The sequence below is a fragment of the Neovison vison genome, chromosome X (assembly GCF_020171115.1).
Source record: "Neovison vison isolate M4711 chromosome X, ASM_NN_V1, whole genome shotgun sequence".
NCBI lineage: Eukaryota > Metazoa > Chordata > Mammalia > Carnivora > Mustelidae > Neogale > Neogale vison.
In genome coordinates, this window is record NC_058105.1 from 126,274,696 (window position 1) to 126,294,828 (window position 20,133).

The 20,133-nt window shown below is 50.5% G+C and overlaps 1 protein-coding gene across 1 annotated transcript in view; it reads left to right on the plus strand.

Annotated features, from left to right (window-relative positions):
- The window catches only part of ANOS1 (anosmin 1), a 173,711-nt gene that overhangs the window by 117,952 nt on the left and 35,626 nt on the right, over positions 1 to 20,133 (plus strand). The window contains exons 5-7 of the mRNA XM_044234665.1: positions 5,383 to 5,567; positions 7,624 to 7,753; positions 19,024 to 19,229. Of these exons, the coding sequence (XP_044090600.1) occupies positions 5,383 to 5,567; positions 7,624 to 7,753; positions 19,024 to 19,229 (521 nt within the window). The remainder of the gene's footprint in view (positions 1 to 5,382; positions 5,568 to 7,623; positions 7,754 to 19,023; positions 19,230 to 20,133) is intronic.

The window sequence follows — 20,133 nt, forward strand, 5'->3', positions numbered from 1 at the left end:
TCCCATGCAGGGCTGGATCTCACGACCCTGAGATCATGACCTGAACTGAAATCACACCCAACCAACTGGGCCACCCAGATGTCCCAAACTTAGCTTTTAAAAACTAGGCCTATTTTGAAAAGACGTTCCACGGAATGCATCCTGTTGGAGCATTTAATTTGGTTTATGCTGGAAGAATTGCCCATACCTGATGCCCCTAAGTGAACCGTCCTCGGTGTCCGAGTTTAAAACAAAGGAACGCAACGCAGAGTTTTCACTTCGGACTTCAAGTAAAATCGTTAGCAGCTTCCTGCAAATTGTGTGAACGGCAACCTGGGTAAAGGCCACCCAAGCTGCCAGCTCCCGGTGACGTGGGACTCAGCGTCATCGCGGGAAGTTTAAGAGGCTGCTTCTCCGCAGGTGTAGGACAGAGAACGATGCTTGTCCGGACGCTTGTGTTCCCTTTGATGCTCCCCCTGGCCTGCTGGAGGGCTGATTTACAGTCAACTCTCCTCCCTCCCAAAGACGATGTATTATTTTACGGCCCAGACTTCTGTTTCTCCTGACCCCTGCCAAGGCACTTGCTTAGATAGGGTAGGGCTGGGGAAAAGCTGAACCTGTTTTCCGCATGTGAAGACCGAGATTCATCTGTGGCCCTCTGTCATCTCCCTTTCTCCCTATACCATGCGTAGACCAAAACGAATCCCCTATCGGTTTGTCCCCAAATGAACTGGAAAATCTGATCATGTTGTAGACGTAATATTTGTGTGAATGACTTCATATTTGAAATATTGAAACTTTAGGTCTCTAGAGATGAACTCATCCCACTACTCAGAAATCTGTTTTTTTGTTGTTGTTGTTGTTTTAGCATTTTGCATACAGTGACCCAGGACCTTATTGGGATGGGAACACAAATTCCAGAGTACTGATGGCCTCTAACAGAGACACTGACTGGTGCTTAATTATTGAGTCATTGGAACGCTGTGTCTTCCTACATTTGCATAGCATTTAGACTTAGGACAAACGTTTTTTTAAAATAGATTTTATTTACCTGTTTGACAAGAGAGATTACAAGTAGGCAGAGAGGCAGACAGAGAGAGAGGAGGAAGCAGGCTCCCCACGGAGCAGGGAGCCCTATGTAGGGCTCGATCCCAGGACCCTGAGATCATGGCCTGAACCAAAGGCAGAGGCTTAACCCACTGAGTCACCCAGGTGCCCCCTGACAAACATTTTTATGGGAATAATCAGAACTCATGATTTACAACTGCTGATTCTGATCATCGACTTTTCTATCACTGTATTTTTCCAGATTTTTAAAATCACCGACTTTTACCACAATCCTTGTGATGGTGTAGACCATGCACCCATATTGCCAAGTATCGTGGGACGTTATAGGATCCCATTTTTGACAGAACAGCGTGGATTTCAGATGACTCCTTTGTTCCAAAATAACTCACAGAACAAAAAGTCTAGTCATTTCCATGAGAAAGAACGCACCCAGGAGCTGTGGGTTCTGCACATCTGGTTATGCAACTGGGGTGCTGGGTGAGCTCCCAGCCCTGTGCAGAAGGCCTGGAAGTGGGGGCTGGGGGCTCCTGGGGGCTGGGGGGCCAAGCCCCATCTGCTCACAATTACAGCCGAGCGCTGGACTTACTTCCAATCAACGCAGCCAGCTGACCCTGATGCAAAGCAGATGGGCCATTTCTCAACATGCAAATCGTAAGACTGTTGCACATAATAACATGCAAATTGTAAGATTGTTGCACATAATAACTGAAGAGGTTGTTAAAGGAAGAAGTGCAAACTGACATCTCTGTGATGCTCATCGTGTTCCATTAAGGCTCTCAGTAGTTGAAGATGTTCAGGATTCAACCTTTGTGGTAGCAAGGGGTTCTGAGGCTCGCTCTGCTGCTGCTGAGTTCAGGGTACTTCAGCGGCACAAGCATTGCCAGGGGTTGGATTTACACGAGGGGATTCCGCCTAGGAGAGCCAAGGAGAAGGGGGCACTGGAAATCTCAGAGAATGTGCTCGATGACTTTAGAGAACGGACCAGCCATCTTCTCTTTACTGTGCACAGAGAAACCCCGTGAATCTCGAAGCATTCTCCAAGGCCACCCTCTCTCCAGATATGCCCTCGGTAGAAAGCATGTCTAGGGCCCTCCTGGAAGGCAGATGCGACACAAAGCAATCATTTTGTTGAGACTGGTTTTTCTTCCCTTGGAGAAAACTTTGGTATCTTTTATCCTTTTTTTTTTTTTTTAAGATTTTATTTATTTATTTGACAGAGAAAAAGCGTGCATAAGTAAGCAGAGAGGCAGGAAAGAGAGAAGCAGGCTCTCCAGTCAGCAGGGAGCCGGATGTGAGACTCGATCCCAGGACCGTGGGATCATAACCTGAGCTGAAGGCAGCTGCTTAACCGACTGAGCCACCCAGGTGCCCCGGTACCTGTTTTGCTCAATCTAAGTCTTTAGAGAGCTACATCTCGATGAAGACTCGTCAGCATACGTTGAGATTTCCATCCTATTAGGAATTGTCAGGAATTGGTCTTTCTTTAAAAAAAAAAAACTAGGAAAATTCTGACAATGCAAATAAAACTATTGATTCCATCTTGTAAACTTACAAATGGAGTTTTATTGTATTACTATTTAGTATTTGCTTTTTAAAAATGTAAGAGTAAGCGCGTACCTGTGCTAAGTGTTCTCCTGTCCCTAAGGCGAGTGCCCGCCCGCAGGGAGGGCGTGACCACTGGGGCAGAGATTGGGTCAGTGTTTCCGTACCCTCTTATTTCCGCAGGTACGTTCTCGAGTACGGAGTGGGACGGTGGGTTAGGCTGTAGTATTTCAGCAGACATTTCCTGAGCACGTGCCCTCACAGCATGTGCTCTCCTGGGCCACTGTGAGGCGTGGGAAGGAAAGAGACCTGTTCCTTGAGGGCTGCGACCCCGCGCTTCCTGGGGATGACTGATACCGGCCAAGGAGCTTCTGCCATAAGAGGCGGCTCGATGCACATTTGAGCAGTTACAGGCTAAGGTTCGAAGAGGGGGCAGGAGAATGCAAGGTTGATTTCCACTGTGGGAGGTTTGGGGTACGTAGCTCTGAGCAGTGGCCGTCAGTCTGAGCCTGGACGTGGTCACGTGTGTGTAGTCAGAAAGTAGGGGGAAAGCCATTTCGGACTGAAAACAGCTAGCAGTAGCCAGAAGTACCTGGCGTCGGGTTTCTAGAAAAGGGGGTTTAAAAGCAGGTAGTGTGACACACACGTGACATGTACCTGAGTGGAAGGATCTCCGGTGGTCGGTCATAAAGGTGGTCTGATGAGATACACGGGACGTGACAAGTGTTCATCCCACAGGAAACGGGGTGCACATCCGTAGTCAGAGACGGTGCGGGAGACCCTCTGTCCTCTAGTTTAGGAAAATCATCATCACAGAAGACCGTGAAGAGGGAGCTAGAGGAAAAGATGGGCCTGTGGGAACACGGTATGTGAGGCTGCCCGGAACCGCCGTCTGCAGGCCAGCAAAGAGATGCCGGGGGTCCAGGAGCAAGTCGAAAGGTCTCTTAGCTAGCCACAAGCGTGGAGCGGCCGTGAAGATTTCACCGGAGAAGTCCTTTCGGCAGTGCAGCCCGTGGTGTTGTTGGGCACTGGGGACAGACCTGAGAACCCCTTGCTTAGCAGAACTACTCCAGGCGTGTGAGTAAATGGGTCCTCATGTAAGGCTGTACCCTGCGAAGAAAAGTTTATGACTCGAACTTAGAAGAACCCTCACGCCATGGCAGAAAGGGAGACCCATTCCACGCCAAGCAGGGTCATCAAAGACATTGGGATCGGAGTCTTTCACGGATGTGTAGAGCTGTGACAACTGCCTCTCCTCTCTACTTTTCGGAGTGGCTCTTCCTAATTCAAAATGTAAAAGGCAACAGGAAACTCGGAGAGGAACCTGAGACCAGGTCATGGCTCCTGGTGACTTCATTTTCCCAGACTCAGTTACTCGATGTCCCAAATGTAGACCATTAACCCTTCCCCCTCAGCACAGACTCACAGGGAGGGTTCCTTGAAGCTCCAGCGTTCTAGGAAAGGACCAGGTAGAGGCACGACCCATTGGCAAATCGAAACAGTGCAGCGTGGCAGGGAGAGCGTCTTCTAGAAAGAATTCTGTAGACCTCACTGACCTCTGACCATATTGATTTGCTGCCGTTTTAAAATCCTGAAGCTCCCCCCACCTACATGTGTAAGGGCTTGAGAATCTCCCCCAGACAAGACTTGGCGTGAGGAAGACCCAGGCGGAAATCAGAGTTGACCCTCAGTGACATCACTAACCTACGTCCGATGGTGTCTACATTTTGATTTTGCACATTGTTCAGTCTCCCTTCTGCTTACCTGGAAGGAACGGGGAAAGCAATAGAGCGTTGTCAAAGGCCGTGTGCAACTGAGTTGTCAGCGCGTCGGGCAGAGATGCCGCGCATCGTCAGGAGGAACGGGTATTAGCGGCGGCTGGCGTTGCAGGTTCTGATGTCCCCGGGCTTCATGGTACCATGGCCTCAACCTAATCCATCTGCTCTCCATCCACACGCGTGTAGAACTCTGTTTTAAACTTCCCTTTCCGTAATGGCCGTGACTTCGGATGCCGGCTCTTAGGGCCGTCTGTCTCCAGGCCACTTGCCTGCACCATGGGGAGAGGAGGAGATCAGGACGATGAACAACTTTCACATGAGACGCCCGTGAGGGACTTCTGAAGCAAGGCGGTCACTCGTGTCAAAACCAAACAGTATAAATTTTATCATTTTCCAGATTTAAACTCTAAAGTCTATAGGAGTCAGTCTCTCAATCAGTTGGGGAATGAAAAGATCTGTGCTTTGGAAATCATTCCTTGTAAGGTCTGACCACAGGAGAGCATGTAGCCTTATGATTTTTTTCCCTTAAAAGGCAAACTTTCGGAGGCAGGAGAGGTGAGCAAACCGGGGAGGCCCGTTACGATGACGTTAGATGCTCTCCGTAGACACATTGCGTGTCAAATGGGGACAGGGTCTTCAGAGCTTCCTGACTGTGTCCTCCTGTGAATTTCGAGTTAACTTCCAGTCACGTAACTGCATAACGTTGTTTATTCCAAAGAGCGCTTGTAATAGAATTGCTCTCGAGATGATTGGGGAAAAAAATATTCTTGTTCCAAACCGTGACCCGATGTAGAGCCTCTTTAGAAACAGGGAAAGGTAAAAGCAAAGGAGCTGATGCGCTTGGAAGGTGGTGGGGGCTGACCTTGCCCTGGCAGGGACGAGCCCCTTTTCTGGAGGGAAATTGGGGATCCATGGTCCTGACATGAGACTGGCCTTTCCTCGAGCTTTCCTTCCTCCGCGTGACCTGCCCTGGCACCCCACGCTGATTGTTCTCATGGCCGTGCTTCTGTTTCAGGGGTGCCCCTGAAGCCCAGAAAAGAGTTGCGATTTACAGAACTACAGTCTGGACAGCTGGAGGTTAAGTGGTCCTCGAAATTCAACATTTCCATCGAGCCCGTGATCTACGTAGTGCAAAGGAGGTGGAATTACGGAATCCATCCCAGCGAAGACGACGCCACGCAGTGGGAGACAGTGGCCCAGGTCAGTGGTCCCCCCCGTCCTTGACGTACCGCCCGCCGCACACCCACACACCCTTGACAGGCAGCCAGCGTTGCCTCCGCCGGAAGAGGCCGCCTGCCCAGATGAGGCGGGCGTGGACGTCCTGGCCCGCGGGTCTGCAGAAGGCAGGATGCGCTCCGGAGGGAGAGGCCGGCGCAGCTGGAATTTGACTCGTGGCTTCCTTTGCTTGAAAGACGTGTGCCAGGGAGATAGTTCTGTGAGGGACCCCACTGATTTCCTCCCAGAAGGGTATTTCCTTGAGATAAATGTAAAACCCACGCAAGGAAGAGAAATGCACCGGCCCTGGGGCACGGTCGTGTGACACGGGATCGCCTAAGCGATTCTGGTTGTCCTATACGGAGGCCTCTGTTCTGCACAAGGACGTGAGCAGCACGGAGTGCGACATCTGTCGTGCAGGGCTGGGCAGACACGACCGGCCGCTCCTCGCCCAGTGGACTACGAGCTGCAAGAAACCCACAGGGTTTTAGAGAAAGAGCAGATTCTCCACGATACGCGGCCTCGTGCCCTCAGCGGCCCCGGTGCCGTCTCCACGTGTGTCTGCGGGCAGAGACCCTGCCCGGGCGGGGGGCCGGGCTTCGTGCTCGACAGACCCCCCGTTGGTCCTCTCAGGAAACACAAAATAAATTTCAGGACGCAGGTGTTGCAGGAGGACTTTGGTGCTTTACGAATAGTCGTGTCTCAGAGAGGAGTCACGAAAATGATTTACAGACTCCAAAGGAAATGAGCAATTCGAGGTACAAAAAACAAATTAGTGGCAAAAAAAAAAAAAAGAGAAAAGAAACCTGGTCAAATAAATTTAGTGATTCTATTTCATTTGTATTCTCTTAAAAAAAAACAAGCGTGCCTTCAAAAAACCTGAAGCTGTCTGGCATACAGCCTAAAAGTCTCTGATTTACGTGGTGTGCTTCCTTAATGGTACAATCTCACTTGTAAGTTTTCCAGATTGTTTCAAGATTTATGACAGTCACTCACAATGAGATCAGCTCCTTTCTCCCTGCTGCTCTGGAGAGAGGAAGGGTCTTGAATTATGTTCATGATTTTCGCTGGCTCACGCCGTCCTTTGACGTCCCTCCACCTTCTTTCCTAAACGCCGGGGGGCTCGTGCTGACGTCAGGTTTTTACATTCGAGGCCAGTAAGAGTGACTGTGGAAGCCGGCGAGACAGTCCCCTTGCGTTCCACGGGAGGAGGCCCCACAGAGGAGTTCACAGCCTCCGCTTTCCGATACGAGAGCTGAGGGGACGGCCCCTTTCAAGAGGTTATTACGGAGTCGGGTTTGGGAGGGTTTCCGTTCAGTCTCACTTGCCCGTGCCCGTCCCCGGAGACGCGCCGAGTCAGCCTCGCGACTCCAGCCGGAGAGGCAGCCAACGAGGCCCCTTCCCCGGTGTCCGGTATTTTCCTGTCGACATTGTCTCGGAGGGAGAGATCTCCGCACACGCCCCTTAGAGGACCACGACCAGGTCCTTGCGTTCTTACCCATTTACTCAAACCAGGAGGAAAGGCTTGGGGTGCAGCGTACTGCCCCAAATGGTCAGCGTCCTTTAACGCGTGTGGGTCCTCCTCCTGACTTCCAGGACGGTCGTGAGCAAGCACGTTCAAGAGGCATTTTCTTTCTGTAACCGGAAGATGGTTTCCTCTTCTTGGCTACCGTGCAATGAGAAGCTCACGTCTGTATCCGCTCAGAGGCGTAACTGAGACGAAACCCCTCGTGGGTTTAAAGCTATGTGAAGTCACCAGACATAAGTAGCCCAGGCACGTTCATAACGTGGGCTCCAGAGATCTTTAACTCTTGGGGGGGAGCTTCCTAGCAGTGGAGTTAAACACATGAAATGCCCTAGAAATTCCCTGCCTGCCCCCCAGCTCTTCTCGTAAGGGAGCACAATGACCACACTTACCCCAAGGACACAGGGAGCTCAGGGCGACCTTGCATGGGCTGAGACCGTGGTGTTCTTTTAAGGCCCAGCCGACTGACCCGTCTGGGTAAGACGGCTGATTGTGCTCTGCGACGTTTCTCTGCAGACCACCGACGAGCGGGTCCAGCTGACCGACATTCGACCCGGACGGTGGTACCAGTTCCGAGTGGCAGCTGTCAACGTGCACGGGACCCGGGGCTTCACGGCCCCCAGCAAACACTTCCGCTCCTCCAAAGGTCAGTCTCGCCCCGCGGACCCCAGGCTCACCTTCCTGCCGGACACCCCTGGGGTGCCGAGCTGCGCCGTCCATACGGTTGGTCGGCAGGTGGTTCTTCTTGAAACGGTGGTTGCCCCGAGTGTGAATTAATCTGTTAAGCTTCTTAACATCCAGAGTTTAAACCCGGGGTCCCTGTGCCATTGCTGTAATATTGTTCCGTTCTTCTCTCGTTGCTGTTGGAAAAGCCTCTGCAGTCCAGCTAACACGAAAGCTGTGACCTGTCAGGTGAGTTCTGTGGTTGCGGTACAAGGACGTCCCAGGACTCGGTACGGATCGTGCCTCCAGGCGTGCTTTCTCTAGCTGTGCGCCCTCTCTGTGCACTACGTCTGCTGTAGGGTCCCGGGTCGCGGCGTGGAGCTCGTGAGCCCCTTCCCGGACTCCCCCACCGTGCTCCTCCTCCGTGGAAAGTGGTTGAGGTGGATTTCAGACAAAATGCTTGTGATGTTAGTGAACGATGTAAGATGTGTCCCCTCCGTCCTGTGTCTTTCGCTATGGGACGGTCGGAACTTTCTGATCTCACTTGCCCTTTCTCTTGTCGCCTTTCTATGTCATTTTGCAACCCTTTGTCGATGACATCGCTGGCCTCAGAAGTGGAAAGCTTGCAGCAGAAGCCATTTAATATTTGGATTCTATTATTACACCTTATGTTGTACACTTTTAACTCTTTTCTGAAAAGACCTTTTAGGAGAGGAAAGGTGCATTTTTCCCCCTCCACAAAGGCAAACACACGGAGCAAATCTGGAAGTGCCACTAGAGACGTCCATCCTTGTTTGAGATCGTGTGTCCAATTGCTCTGACAACTTAGAGAGGCGAGGGAGAGAAATCACAGCAGTGGGTTCAGAGGTGAGGCTCCCTCGGAGGCCCGAGAACTCTGTGCCTTGGTTTCAGGGTTCAGACGCGATGCAGGCATGTTGTGGTCAAATGGGGTCCCATCGGTTTGGTTGCCTGGTGCCGTGTTTTCAGGTCACGGCTGCAGAAGCGGACAGCAGACAGAAGCCGCTGCTGGCCTTTGGAGACAGATGTGGAAGACTTTTAGGGGATCTGGGCAGAGCCCCGCTGACAGTTCCCAGGGTCGGTCATGTGGCTGCCAGCTGCCTCAGAGGCCTCCATTCTGAGCAAGTCACAAAGCCTTGCTGTCCCGACGCCTCCGGTATATCTGCGCACCTGAATGGTCCAGAACCAGAGCGGCACCCCTCACGTTTAGAGGGGCTTCTGGTGAACGAGACAGCACCGTGCTGGGGAAGCCCAGCATTCGCCGTGACACTGTGTTCGATTTCCTCCCTTTCCAAACACGCCCAACACCGAGCCTTCCACACTCTCGTCCTTGCTGTTTTTGCAAACCCAAAATGTCTGCGCAGAATTCACAGGAGAGCTCTACGCTTTTGTCCGTGAAGAGACATCAAGGACTTGTGGGAATGGAAGAGATCTGCTCAGTGACTGAGGACACTTCCTCCAGGATTTGTCTGAAGCAGCCTTGACCGTTGACAAGATGGTACCACATCCTTCGTGACCTTACTCAGATCTCGTTATATGGAGAAATGGGCCTTATGAGGGAAATAGTGTTTGACAGCGTTACTGAAATAGAATGATCGTGCCATTAAATTCATTCCTCTTACGTGTACAGCCCACGCTGTACGTTTCCACTGCACGTAGACTTGTGAACTACCACGTCCGCTCCTAGAACTCACCAGGAGCCTTCATGCCTTCCTGGGGGAACTTGAAAGTAGAAACAAAGTTCGTTTTGAGTCTTTCCCTTCTCATTACTCATGTGTCATTCCCTTTGTATTAAACGAACATTTGTTGAGTGCATATGTGTGTCAGGCACTGGTCTAGGCACAGGGGTACCTAGTTCACAGAGTGAACAAAAGGACAAAAGTGTCTGTTTTTCTGGAACACACAGACACTTGGGCCAATCGGGGGTATGAGGAAACAGCAAGATTAACAAGTAAAATACTGTTATATGGTAGGGTAGGTAGCGACAACTCATGATAAAAAGAAAGAATAGGACACAGTAGATGTTGCGGGGGTGTATTTTGTTAGTTTTAGGGAGGCTGGACAGAGGTTTTGGTGAGAAAGTGATGCTGTGGAAAGGAGGGGAAGAGTAAGCCTCATGAAAGAAGAGCCTTTCGGTTCCTGGAAGCAGTTGGTGCAAAGGTCCTGAGGTAGGAAGGAGCTTGCCGTGTTTGTTGAAGCGCTGAACAGCAGAACGGGGCACAGGAGCTGGAGACAGAGCCTGAGAGGAAGGAAGGTGGTGGGTTTGTTGGGTCTTCATCGCCACTGCAGAGAGCACAGTTGTTATGCTGCGTTAGGTACAAGGAACCGCCGAGAGATGCTGAGCAAAGAAGACGATGTGACTGAGAGTTTAGTGGGGCCTCGCAGCTGTTGTATGAACAGGAGAGATGAGGGGAGGCGACACGGAATCAGGGATGCGGCGGAGGCCCCTGCAGCGTTCCCGGTCGAAGGTGGTGGCCATTTGGATGGAGTCAGGTGTGAGCCATGCGGGGGACACACGTGGGGAGGGTACAGCGGACAGCACCTGAGACGTCGCCCGTGGCTCGCAGGACATGCGGAGGACGCAGACTGGCTGTAGGGCTCCCTTGTCGCAAACTCCTGGAGGAGCCGCGCTGCCGACGATTGAGATGGAGATCCCGGGGAGAAGAGAGAGCGGCAGGGGAAGACCCCGTGACGGCAGAAGGGGCGCGATCCCCTCCAGGTCAGTGCGACTGCTGTCTCGGGCCCCTTCTGCAAACGGCCTTCTCGATCTCGGGAGCAGAGGCACTCAGCGGAGGGACGTGCGGAGACGGCGGCAGCCGAGAAGCACGAGCGAACCAGCTCTTGAGGTGAAGGCAGAAACACGAGGTGCTTTCTAGCGTTACCTTTCCCCAGTCAGGCATGAAGACGCTTACTGAGCGGGCGGGACCGTTCTAGAAGGGGGTGATGGGGGCTGCCCAGCCCAGAAGATTCTGCAAGTCATTGCCCTGTCCATTTAATGTGAGAGAGTTTTACGGAATGGAAGTTAAGTCCCAATAAAGTCGCTCCGGCAGTATTCCCCAGGAAGCTGATGAGCTTGAGTAAGTGGGGAATGACACGGTGCCGTCTCGCAAGTGGTCACCTACCCTTCACACAAGTCGTGCAGGAAGTTTTCCACCACCGAGCAGAACTGTGCCACCATGCCTCGACGCATCTCGGCCGGACCCGAAGCAGAACCTCCGAGGAATTGTGCGCCGGCACGTCTGGTTTGCGAGGCCGTGAAAGCCACCGTGTAGCACGCGCCTCACACGGAGATGTGCGGGCGTCCGGACACGGGGTGTATGTGTCGAACCAGGAATAGAACTCTGTACCAGAGGCCGTCCTGTTTCCAAAAATGGCGCATTTTCATTTCGTAAAAGCCCATTTATCCCTGCCGTGCCCCAGACCTAAAACTGTTCTGGGAGTCCTCGCGTGGCTTACAATGGCTTTGAGAAGGACCGATTGCTTCTCAGATAATCCGACCGGTACAGGTGTTGGAGACAGCGGGAGGGCCGGCCGTGGTGATTTAAGTCTGGGTCAGGGGAAAGGGGAAGGGATTTTTTCCATCTGCAGTAAACCCTTCTCAAAATAAAAGGAAAATCGCATAGAGAAAAAAATGTGATAACATAGGTTTCATTTCGTTTATCCTTTCTGACTGGTGTTCGTGGCCATGACTCTGATTTTCATGGAAAAGCCAAAACTCTTGCCATTCTCTTCTTAACGGTTCTGTTTCAATACAGAATTCGAATGCTGACTTTCCCAGAAAATTCTGAGTTGTTCATCGATTGGCAGTTCAGTTTCACGTTTTCCCCTCCCGGGGAATAATACCATTTTTGTTGTCAGTGCCCAGAAGACAGGCGTGACTATAAAATGGAGATAATCAGTCATTCCTGCTGGTAGCAGAAAGCCCAAAATAGAGGTTGGGATCATCCCTGTATTTACTTATTTAAATTTTCTACTACTGTTCCCCCAGGACTTAAGAAGGAAAGTCAACGTTAAGAATTCAAATTAGGAGTAAGTCCGTATCCTACTGTCTCTTTCTGGTTTTCGTCTCTTTGTTTGGAAACCGGAAGAGGTAATGCTTCCCAAAGGAGAATGACCTTCCCAGGCCACTGCTGGCTACCGAGCCGCCCGATCGGACGGTCTCCCCAAACTCTTTCCTGCTCTTGCCCTGAACAACGCGTAGGAGGCATGGGACCCACGCACGTTTCCTGCAGCAATGGGGCTCCTCCAGACGGCGTGCGAGTGAAAGCTTTGGGTGGAGGTGGCTTATTTCGGAGGAGATCTGGGAAACCGGGTAGGTAGGAGGTGAAGGAAGACAGGACAGAAGGAAGAGGATGAAAAGCTGTGTTGTCCACCTGGCTGCCACCGTGGGCGACCATGGCTCCTTCCCGTGGGGACGCGGGAGCACACGCAGGCCGTCTCCCGGCACATCTGTCCTGCAGGGGGACCGAGCCAGCGCAGGGCTGGGCGAAGGCGCAGGGAAGGGGCTGGCAAGCAGAAGTTGAGCTGTGCAGGTCCTGCAGTAGGGCAGTGCAGATTTGGAACCCTGGGGGGTCAGCAGTGGGTTTAGTCCACAGCCGCAGCATTCCTGGTACAGACGGATCTAGGACAGTTTCAGTCGTGGCTTAAAATCCGTATATGAGCCTTACATGAGTGCATTCTGGTCCCCTTCCCGTGTCCCACGGCCGTGCTTCCTGCAGACTCACGGCCTCTCCAGCCTCGCCTGTGGCCTCTCCCCGGACACCCCCGTCCCAGCAGCTGGCTGGCTTCCTGTGACGTCTGTCTGTAGGACTTCTAATGAGCACAGCCCCCAGGCTGAGGGACAGTCATACCTACACAAAATGCACTTTTTGGCTTCCTTGCCGTATTCGCTTCTCTTTTTCACCAAATCGGTGTTTCAGCTTTCCTTGACCGTGTCGATACTAACCAGTGAAAGAATGTGTATGTATTGTGCAGTGTTGTGACTATACATTGTAAGTCTTTGTACCTGTGCCAAAACGCTCCTTACAAGTCGGCCAAATTGGGGACAAAGTGTGTCTGCCTTTCGGCGTGACTTCCATACATCCATGTACAGGGACAGAAAAAAGACTTCTAATTTTCTACATGGTACAAAGGAAAATAGGCTTTTTTTTTTTTCGTAGCTAAAAGCCGCCAGCATTTGTTTGGATGTTTGCGACCAGTCGGTATCCATTTACCTTTCTGAAATCACAAACGTTAAAGGGAACATAGAAGGAAAAATGTTCAAATCCACATTGCGTTGTCATTGACCTGATACACCGTCTTTAGCGATGATACTCACTTCCCTCCCAGTTCCAGGTTCCTTCTCCATCTCTCGTCTCCGTTTCCTCACGGGCACGGGATCCATTCACCAGGAAAAGCAGCAGACAGCACTGTTTTCCTAGTGCAGGAGTCCCGCACGGGCTGGTGTCCCATGCGTCCGGTGCACAGGGTCGGTGAACCGAGAGCAGGCGTCCCTTGGGGTCATCAAGCTCCCTGCTGCGGCGCGGGGACCCTTGACGTCCCTCCCTGTGGCTGTGTGAGCGCCCTTTCCCCCGCGTGGACTCCTGGGCGCACGTGTCTGCAAACTGTCACGTGCCTGGGAACTCCACACCAGCAGTATAGCCTCCGCGGCGCTTCATACGCTTATGAGCTACCTGTCCGGATGCTCCAGGGGGATTCCTGTTTCTTGAATGAGGGAAGGAAAATGGTCCCAACTGCTGAGTCCAGACAGGAAAAGAAAAGCTAAGTATTCGAACCGGCCCTCTAATTTAGTTGTTGAATGTGTGAGTAGTTCTACCTCTGCTTTAAAAATGTACGTGTATGCGGTGATTCATTCGTCATCTCTGTCTTGCCGTTTGCATCCTGGGTGCATTGGGCACCGAACGTTCAGGAAAGAATGAAACCTCAACCTCCCCCGAGGAAACCCAAATATTCCGTCTTCCATGGCTAGAAGCGCCCCGGGTGATCGTTAATAAAAGGAACTATTTTTGTCCCACACGAACATTGGCTGTTCACGCTCAGTGATTGATAGAGGTCGCACTGGCCATCGTAGACCAGTAGGAAAAGCTCGCACAGCCTTCCCAGGCCAGTTTCTTCGGAAGCGCGTTTCCTGTCTGCGTTCTGAGACGTGTGTCCACAGATACTTGGGGAGGTCGCACTGAGGGAATGCAGAGCGGCAGAAAGGGTATTGAAATGGGCGAGACGTGCTCTGATTCAAGCTTGAGCCGGAGGGCTTGGACAGCGCTGGTTCACGCTCTGGAACACTCAGCCCTCATGCTCAGTTTCCCCATCGGAAACATGGGAGCGAAACGCCAACATTTATGCCACAAAGTACAAGCACACATTTATAGCATTCCGAGATGGTGCCTATGTCAGGCTTCAGGAGCCAGTGGGGTCCCTGCTTTTGCAAGACCGGCTCAGGGATAGGCACTGTATGGCCCATCGTCCAAATCTGGCTTGCTGCTTGCTTTTACGGATAACGTGTTCTCGGCACACAGCTCATTTGTAGACGTCTTTTCCCTGCTACTTCTGAGCTACAAAGTCAGGTGGTTGCCACGGAGACTGTATGGTCTGCAAATCTGGAAGTTGACTTTACTCAGCCCCTGACCAAAAGACATTGTCACTCTGCACTAGACCATTACGATGGACACTTTCCCCACGGAAGGGCTTTGTGTATTTTCCGTCTGTAGGCCCTCTGGCCCGTGGCCGTGATGAAGACATAGAGCATGGGTGGATGTGTGCAGGCTTCTTTGTAGAATCTCAACTTCCTCTCCCCGCCCTCCTTTTCAGTCTCCCGACTCTCCTGCCACCCTTGACTTGAATGACCTTGAGAAAGTCACTCTACCTCTCTAACCTGAAGACCTTGCCCAGTTTCTTTAAAAAAGTGCCAAGTAAATAAATTGTAGAATCCCTTAGGGATTTATTAAAATGTAGCTTCATATATATATATATTTTTTTTTTTTTTTCACAAGCAGACTTCCAAGTAGACATGTCAAAATTTGAATGCAATGAAGACATCATGCACACTGATACAAAGGGTTTCATGTGATTCAGCAAAGGGACTGTAGTTTGCTTTGTGACGCAGGGAGGCATCCCACAAGGCAGGGCACGACTTGACTACGGGAATTTTCAGACTGACCATGAAATCTCTCCAGATTAGAGAAATAGGGCAGGCAGCTGCTCTCCCGATGTCCACAGCCCATGAATGGACCAATGAATATTTGGTTTACGGACGACAGTCAGGCCAGTAACCAGGGTCTGCTGTTGTCTTTTGCTTTGTAACTTGAATTGCGATAGTTTGGGGTTCTGGGTTACAGGTGGCGTCTTACCGCAATGCAGAAGAAGGGGGATGGCCTGGAGTCTCTTATTTCAAGAGGCCGAAGGTCTCATTTCAAAGGGAGCCGAAAGAGGCTCCCCTCGGATTTTGCCGTTCACCTTTCGGTCTTGGTAGGATTCACCCACTCCGGCTGGCGGGATTCCAACCTGGCAGTGGGATCTTATTCGCCTTTCAAATGAATGCCGACAGTTAGGAAACGTTTTATGCTCTCATCTACGCATTCGGCGACCGTTTCCCGAGTGCCCACTACATGGCTGGGCCCTCTTCTCAATGCTGGGACTACAGAAGTGAACAAATCGGATGAAACAAGACGTCTGCTCCTCATGGAGCTTTCATTATCGGGAGCGGAGTCAGACAGCAAAGCAGCACGTGATCAGTCCGTTGCCGGAAGGGCTGTGAGCACAAGGACACAGAGGGGAGGACAAGAGGAGCTCCCACGTCCCGCAGGACCGAAGGGACGTGCAGCGGAGCGGTGTCGAGCGGCGGCCGTGAGTCGTGGAGAAGGCGGGGCGGGTGGATGGCAGGAGCGGGGCTGCTCCTCGGCCTCCGGTGTCCAGGCTGAGGGAGCGTCTTCCAGCTCGTGCAGAAGGGCGTCAGGTGCACGCCGCCTGTTTTCCGGCCACCGGGCGCAATGCTTTCCCAGTACTGGCCTGCCGAGAGATCACCTCCTTCACAACGGCGGGAGCCTTTTACATCGAGAATAGCTTACGTAAAACCTGTAAATACATATGTACGTAACTACAGGAAATACACCCATGCAGGACTCCCCGTATGCGCTCCTCCGGGTGCACGTCTTGGGCGCTCCCAGAAGGTTCCTGACCCGGACTGTGTCAGAACCCCCCGCTGGAGAGCATCCGGAAACGTGCTCGGGATTACGCATTCCCCTGAGAGAGCAACTGTGAAACGTTCTTGTTTTTAGAACACGGAGCAGTCAGCCAAACCTCCAGTCCTTCCTTACCCATCGCAGAGAAAAGCAAGACATTTTTAGTAATATCCATGTTTTCATCATTCCCAGACCAGGAACAACCCTGACAGTAAGAACATGCGTATGTTTCCCTCGGCCGTCTTCGTTGCTATCAAGTTAGATACGACTTCCTTGCGCTTGTGACGCAGATGGTATTATAATTCCAATTATTGGCGGCATCTCTCCAGGAGGGCTTTTTACTTTTTATTTTTTTCCAATTTATTTATTTTCAGAAAAACAGTATTCATTATTTTTTCACCACACCCAGTGCTCCATGCAAGCTGTGCCCTCTATAATACCCACCACCTGGTACCCCTACCTCCCACCCCCCCGCCACGTCAAACCCCTCAGATTGTTTTTCAGAGTCCATAGTCTCTCATGGTTCACCTCCCCTTCCAATTTACCCAAAAGCACATACCCTCCCCAATGTCCATAGCCCTACCCCCCTTCTCCCAACCCCCCTCCCCCCAGCAACCCACAGTTTGTTTCGTGAGATTAAGGGTCACTTATGGTTTGTCTCCCTCCCAGTCCCATCTTGTTTCATGGATTCTTCTCCTACCCACTTAAGCCCCCATGTTGCATCACCACTTCCTCATATCAGGGAGATCATATGATAGTTGTCTTTCTCGGCTTGACTTATTTCGCTAAGCATGATACGCTCTAGTCCCATCCATGTTGTTGCAAATGGCAAGATTTCGTTTCTTTTGATGGCTGCATAGTATTCCATTATGTATATATACCACATCTTCTTGATCCATTCATCTGTTGATGGACATCTAGGTTCTTTCCATAGTTTGGCTCTTGTGGACATTGCTGCTATAAACATTCGGGTGCACATGCCCCTTTGGATCACTACGTTTGTATCTTTAGGGTAAATTCCCAGTAGTGCAATTGCTGGGTCATAGGGCAGTTCTATTTTCAACTTTTTGCAGAACCTCCGTGCTGTTCTCCAGAGTGGCCGCACCAGCTTGCATCCCCACCAGCAGTGTAGGAGGCTCCCCTTTCTCCGCATCCTCGCCAGCATCTGTCATTTCCTGACTTGTTGATTTTAGCCATTCTGACTGGTGTGAGGTGATATCTCATTGTGGTTTTGATTTGTATTTCCCTGATGCCGAGTGATGTGGAGCACTTTTTCATGTGTCTGTTGGCCATCTGGATGTCTTCTTTGCAGAAACGTCTGTTCATGTCCTCTGCCCATTTCTTGATTGGATTATTTGTTCTTTGTGTGTTGAGTTTGCTGAGTTCTTTATAGATTTTGGACACTAGTCCTTTATCTGATATGTTGTTTGCAAATATCTTCTCCCATTCTGTCAGTTGTCTTTTGATTTTGTTAACTGTTTCCTTTGCTGTGCAAAAGCTTTTGATCTTGATGAAATCCCAGAAGTTCATTTTTGCCTTTGCTTCCCTTGCCTTTGGCGATGTTCCTAGGAAGATGTTGCTGCGGCTGAGGTCGAAGAGGTTGCTGCCTGTGTTCTCCTCAAGGATTTTGATGGATTCCTTTCTCACATTGAGGTCCTTAATCCATTTTGAGTCTATTTTTGTGTGTGGTGTAAGGAAATGGTCCAATTTCATTTTTCTACACGTGGCTGTCCAATTTTCCCAACAGCATTTATTCAAGAGGCTGTCTTTTTTCCATTGGACATTCTTTCCTGCTTTGTCAAAGATTAGTTGACCATAGAGTTGAGGGTCTATTTCTGGGCTCTCTATTCTGTTCCATTGGTCTATGTGTCTGTTTTTGTGCCAGTACCATGCTGTCTTGATGATGACAGCTTTGTAATAGAGCTTAAAGTCCGGAATTGTGATGCCACCAACTTTGGCTTTCTTTTTCAATATCCCTTTGGCTATTTGAGGTCTTTTCTGGTTCCATATAAATTTTAAAATTATTTGTTCCATTTCTTTGAAAAAGATGGATGGTACTTTGATAGGAATTGCATTAAATGTGTAGATTGCTTTTTAAAAGACCATCTGTATGTGATTTGCAGTGAGCAGCATCTACACGTGCTCCCTTGGTGGCAGAGCAGGAAGGAACGACCGTCTAGCTTTGGCGTATTTTGTTGTCTTCGTGTATGTATGTAAAATGCGGATTTGTAGAGTCGTTGTTCCAGACCCTTGTCTGTCTCTTGCCGGCCGAGAAGGCTTCGGTTCCTGTGACAAGCCAGTGATGCTGACATGACAAACATGGGTGTTCTCCGTATGTCATCCAATTTGTCATGTAGATGTAGCAAAAACTCTTTATTTTTGCTGATCTCCCTTTGGGGCTCTGGTGGAATCAAGGATCAAAAACTCCAGGATCATTAAGACGAAAGCAGTTACTGGTGTGAGCTGCATTTCTTTGTCTCCCCAAAGTTTTCACAGGCGGGTCTTCTTTGCTGACCTGTTTCATGTCAACCAGCCTAAATGGAATTTCACCATGTTTCAGAAATGATCTTATTTAGCTGAGAGTGTTGTGAATGGGGAGGGGCAGTGGAAGAGGGACAGGGAGGGAGAACCTCACGCAGACTCCGTGCCGAGTGCAGAGCCCTGCGCGGGCTGGATCTCTTGACCGTGGGACCGTGACCTGAGCCACAACCGAGAGTCAGATGCTCGACAGACTGAGCCACACAGGTGCCCTCAATGTTAACATGTCCTATCTAGATGCATCAATTCTGGTACAACAGAAATTCAGCTGGGTTATAGTTGTTTGGAAATGCCTACAAGTAGCCTTCTGGATTACAAATGTGGCCCAGAGAAGTGTATCTTACTGTTTTGTGTCCGTGTTTTCAGGTGAGGCTTATGGAGGGGTTGTATGTGTTTGCAGCTTTTCTCCGCGGAAAGGGCAGTGCTCACCTGTTGGCCACGGCGTCCTTAGCCATCCGAGGATACAGGTTCTGCTGTCACCTCGGTGTTTGAGTTGCTTTGTCTTTCTCCTGCATTTCAGACCCGTCTGCACCCCCCGCCCCGGCCAACCTCCGGCTTGCGAATTCCACCATAAACGGTGACAACACCGTGACCGTGGCCGTGGTTTGGGATCTCCCCGAGGAACCAGACATCCCCGTGCACCACTACAAGGTGTTTTGGAGCTGGACAGTCAGCAGCAAATCCCTTGTCCCCACGAAAAAGAAGCGGAGGAAGACCACGGAGGGGGTAAGTGGGCGTGAGAAGGAAGAGCGGCGTCTCCGGGTGCCGTGTCCTTGAACTCAGGGCCGCGGATCGGAGGGTGGCCTCTGCTGAGCTCAGGGAAGGAACGGGTGAAGGAAAGCTTCCCGTCCCTCTCGTTTGGGCCGAGGAAGTGCAGAGAATGGAAGGCCAGCCCAGAAGCGTGGCCTTTGACATTTTAGTTGAAAACAGCCGAATTTAGCTCACTGAGCGCCTCCTATCCCGATGGCACCTGCAACTCCAGAGAGACAAGAAACGGAAGCCATTTGGTCTTGACTGTCCAGTCAAAGAAAATGATAGAACTCAAGACGTCCTTTACCCTTAGGTTTTCTTTGAGATCCTTATAAGTCGACGAGCAAAAGTCCGCGTCTTTCCTGTCCTGGCCGATGCTCTTCTGTAAGCTACTGCGCTCAGAAAACACATGTTTGACAATCTATTGCTCTCGTCGATTAAAAGAACTTGGAATGGTTTATTTTCCCAGATGCCAAGAAGTAAAGTCTCCACTGAACCATTTCCTGAAATGAGATTTCTATGAGTGAACATTTGGCATGAATGAATAAGTGAAATTCTTAGTGCACGCAAAGGAGTTCCTTGGTTTCCTTTATTGTTGTTAGAAAACTTACATCAACAACTTCCCCCTTATGTAAGTTAGAAAACTTACATAAACTTGAATTTATAAAGCTGATTTCTATAAAAAATACATTTGAAAACATTTTTAAAAAAAGATAACAAGACTTTTTTTTTTCCCCCCAGCAGTGAAGATTCCAGTTTCTATGCCATTTAGAATTATAAAACATGTGTCTAAAACTTTGCATCCTCGATATCTAGCTCAGGCCTATTTTGGTTTTATTTTTAAGAAACTGACAGTTCTGTCCTTTATTTTCAAGGACTT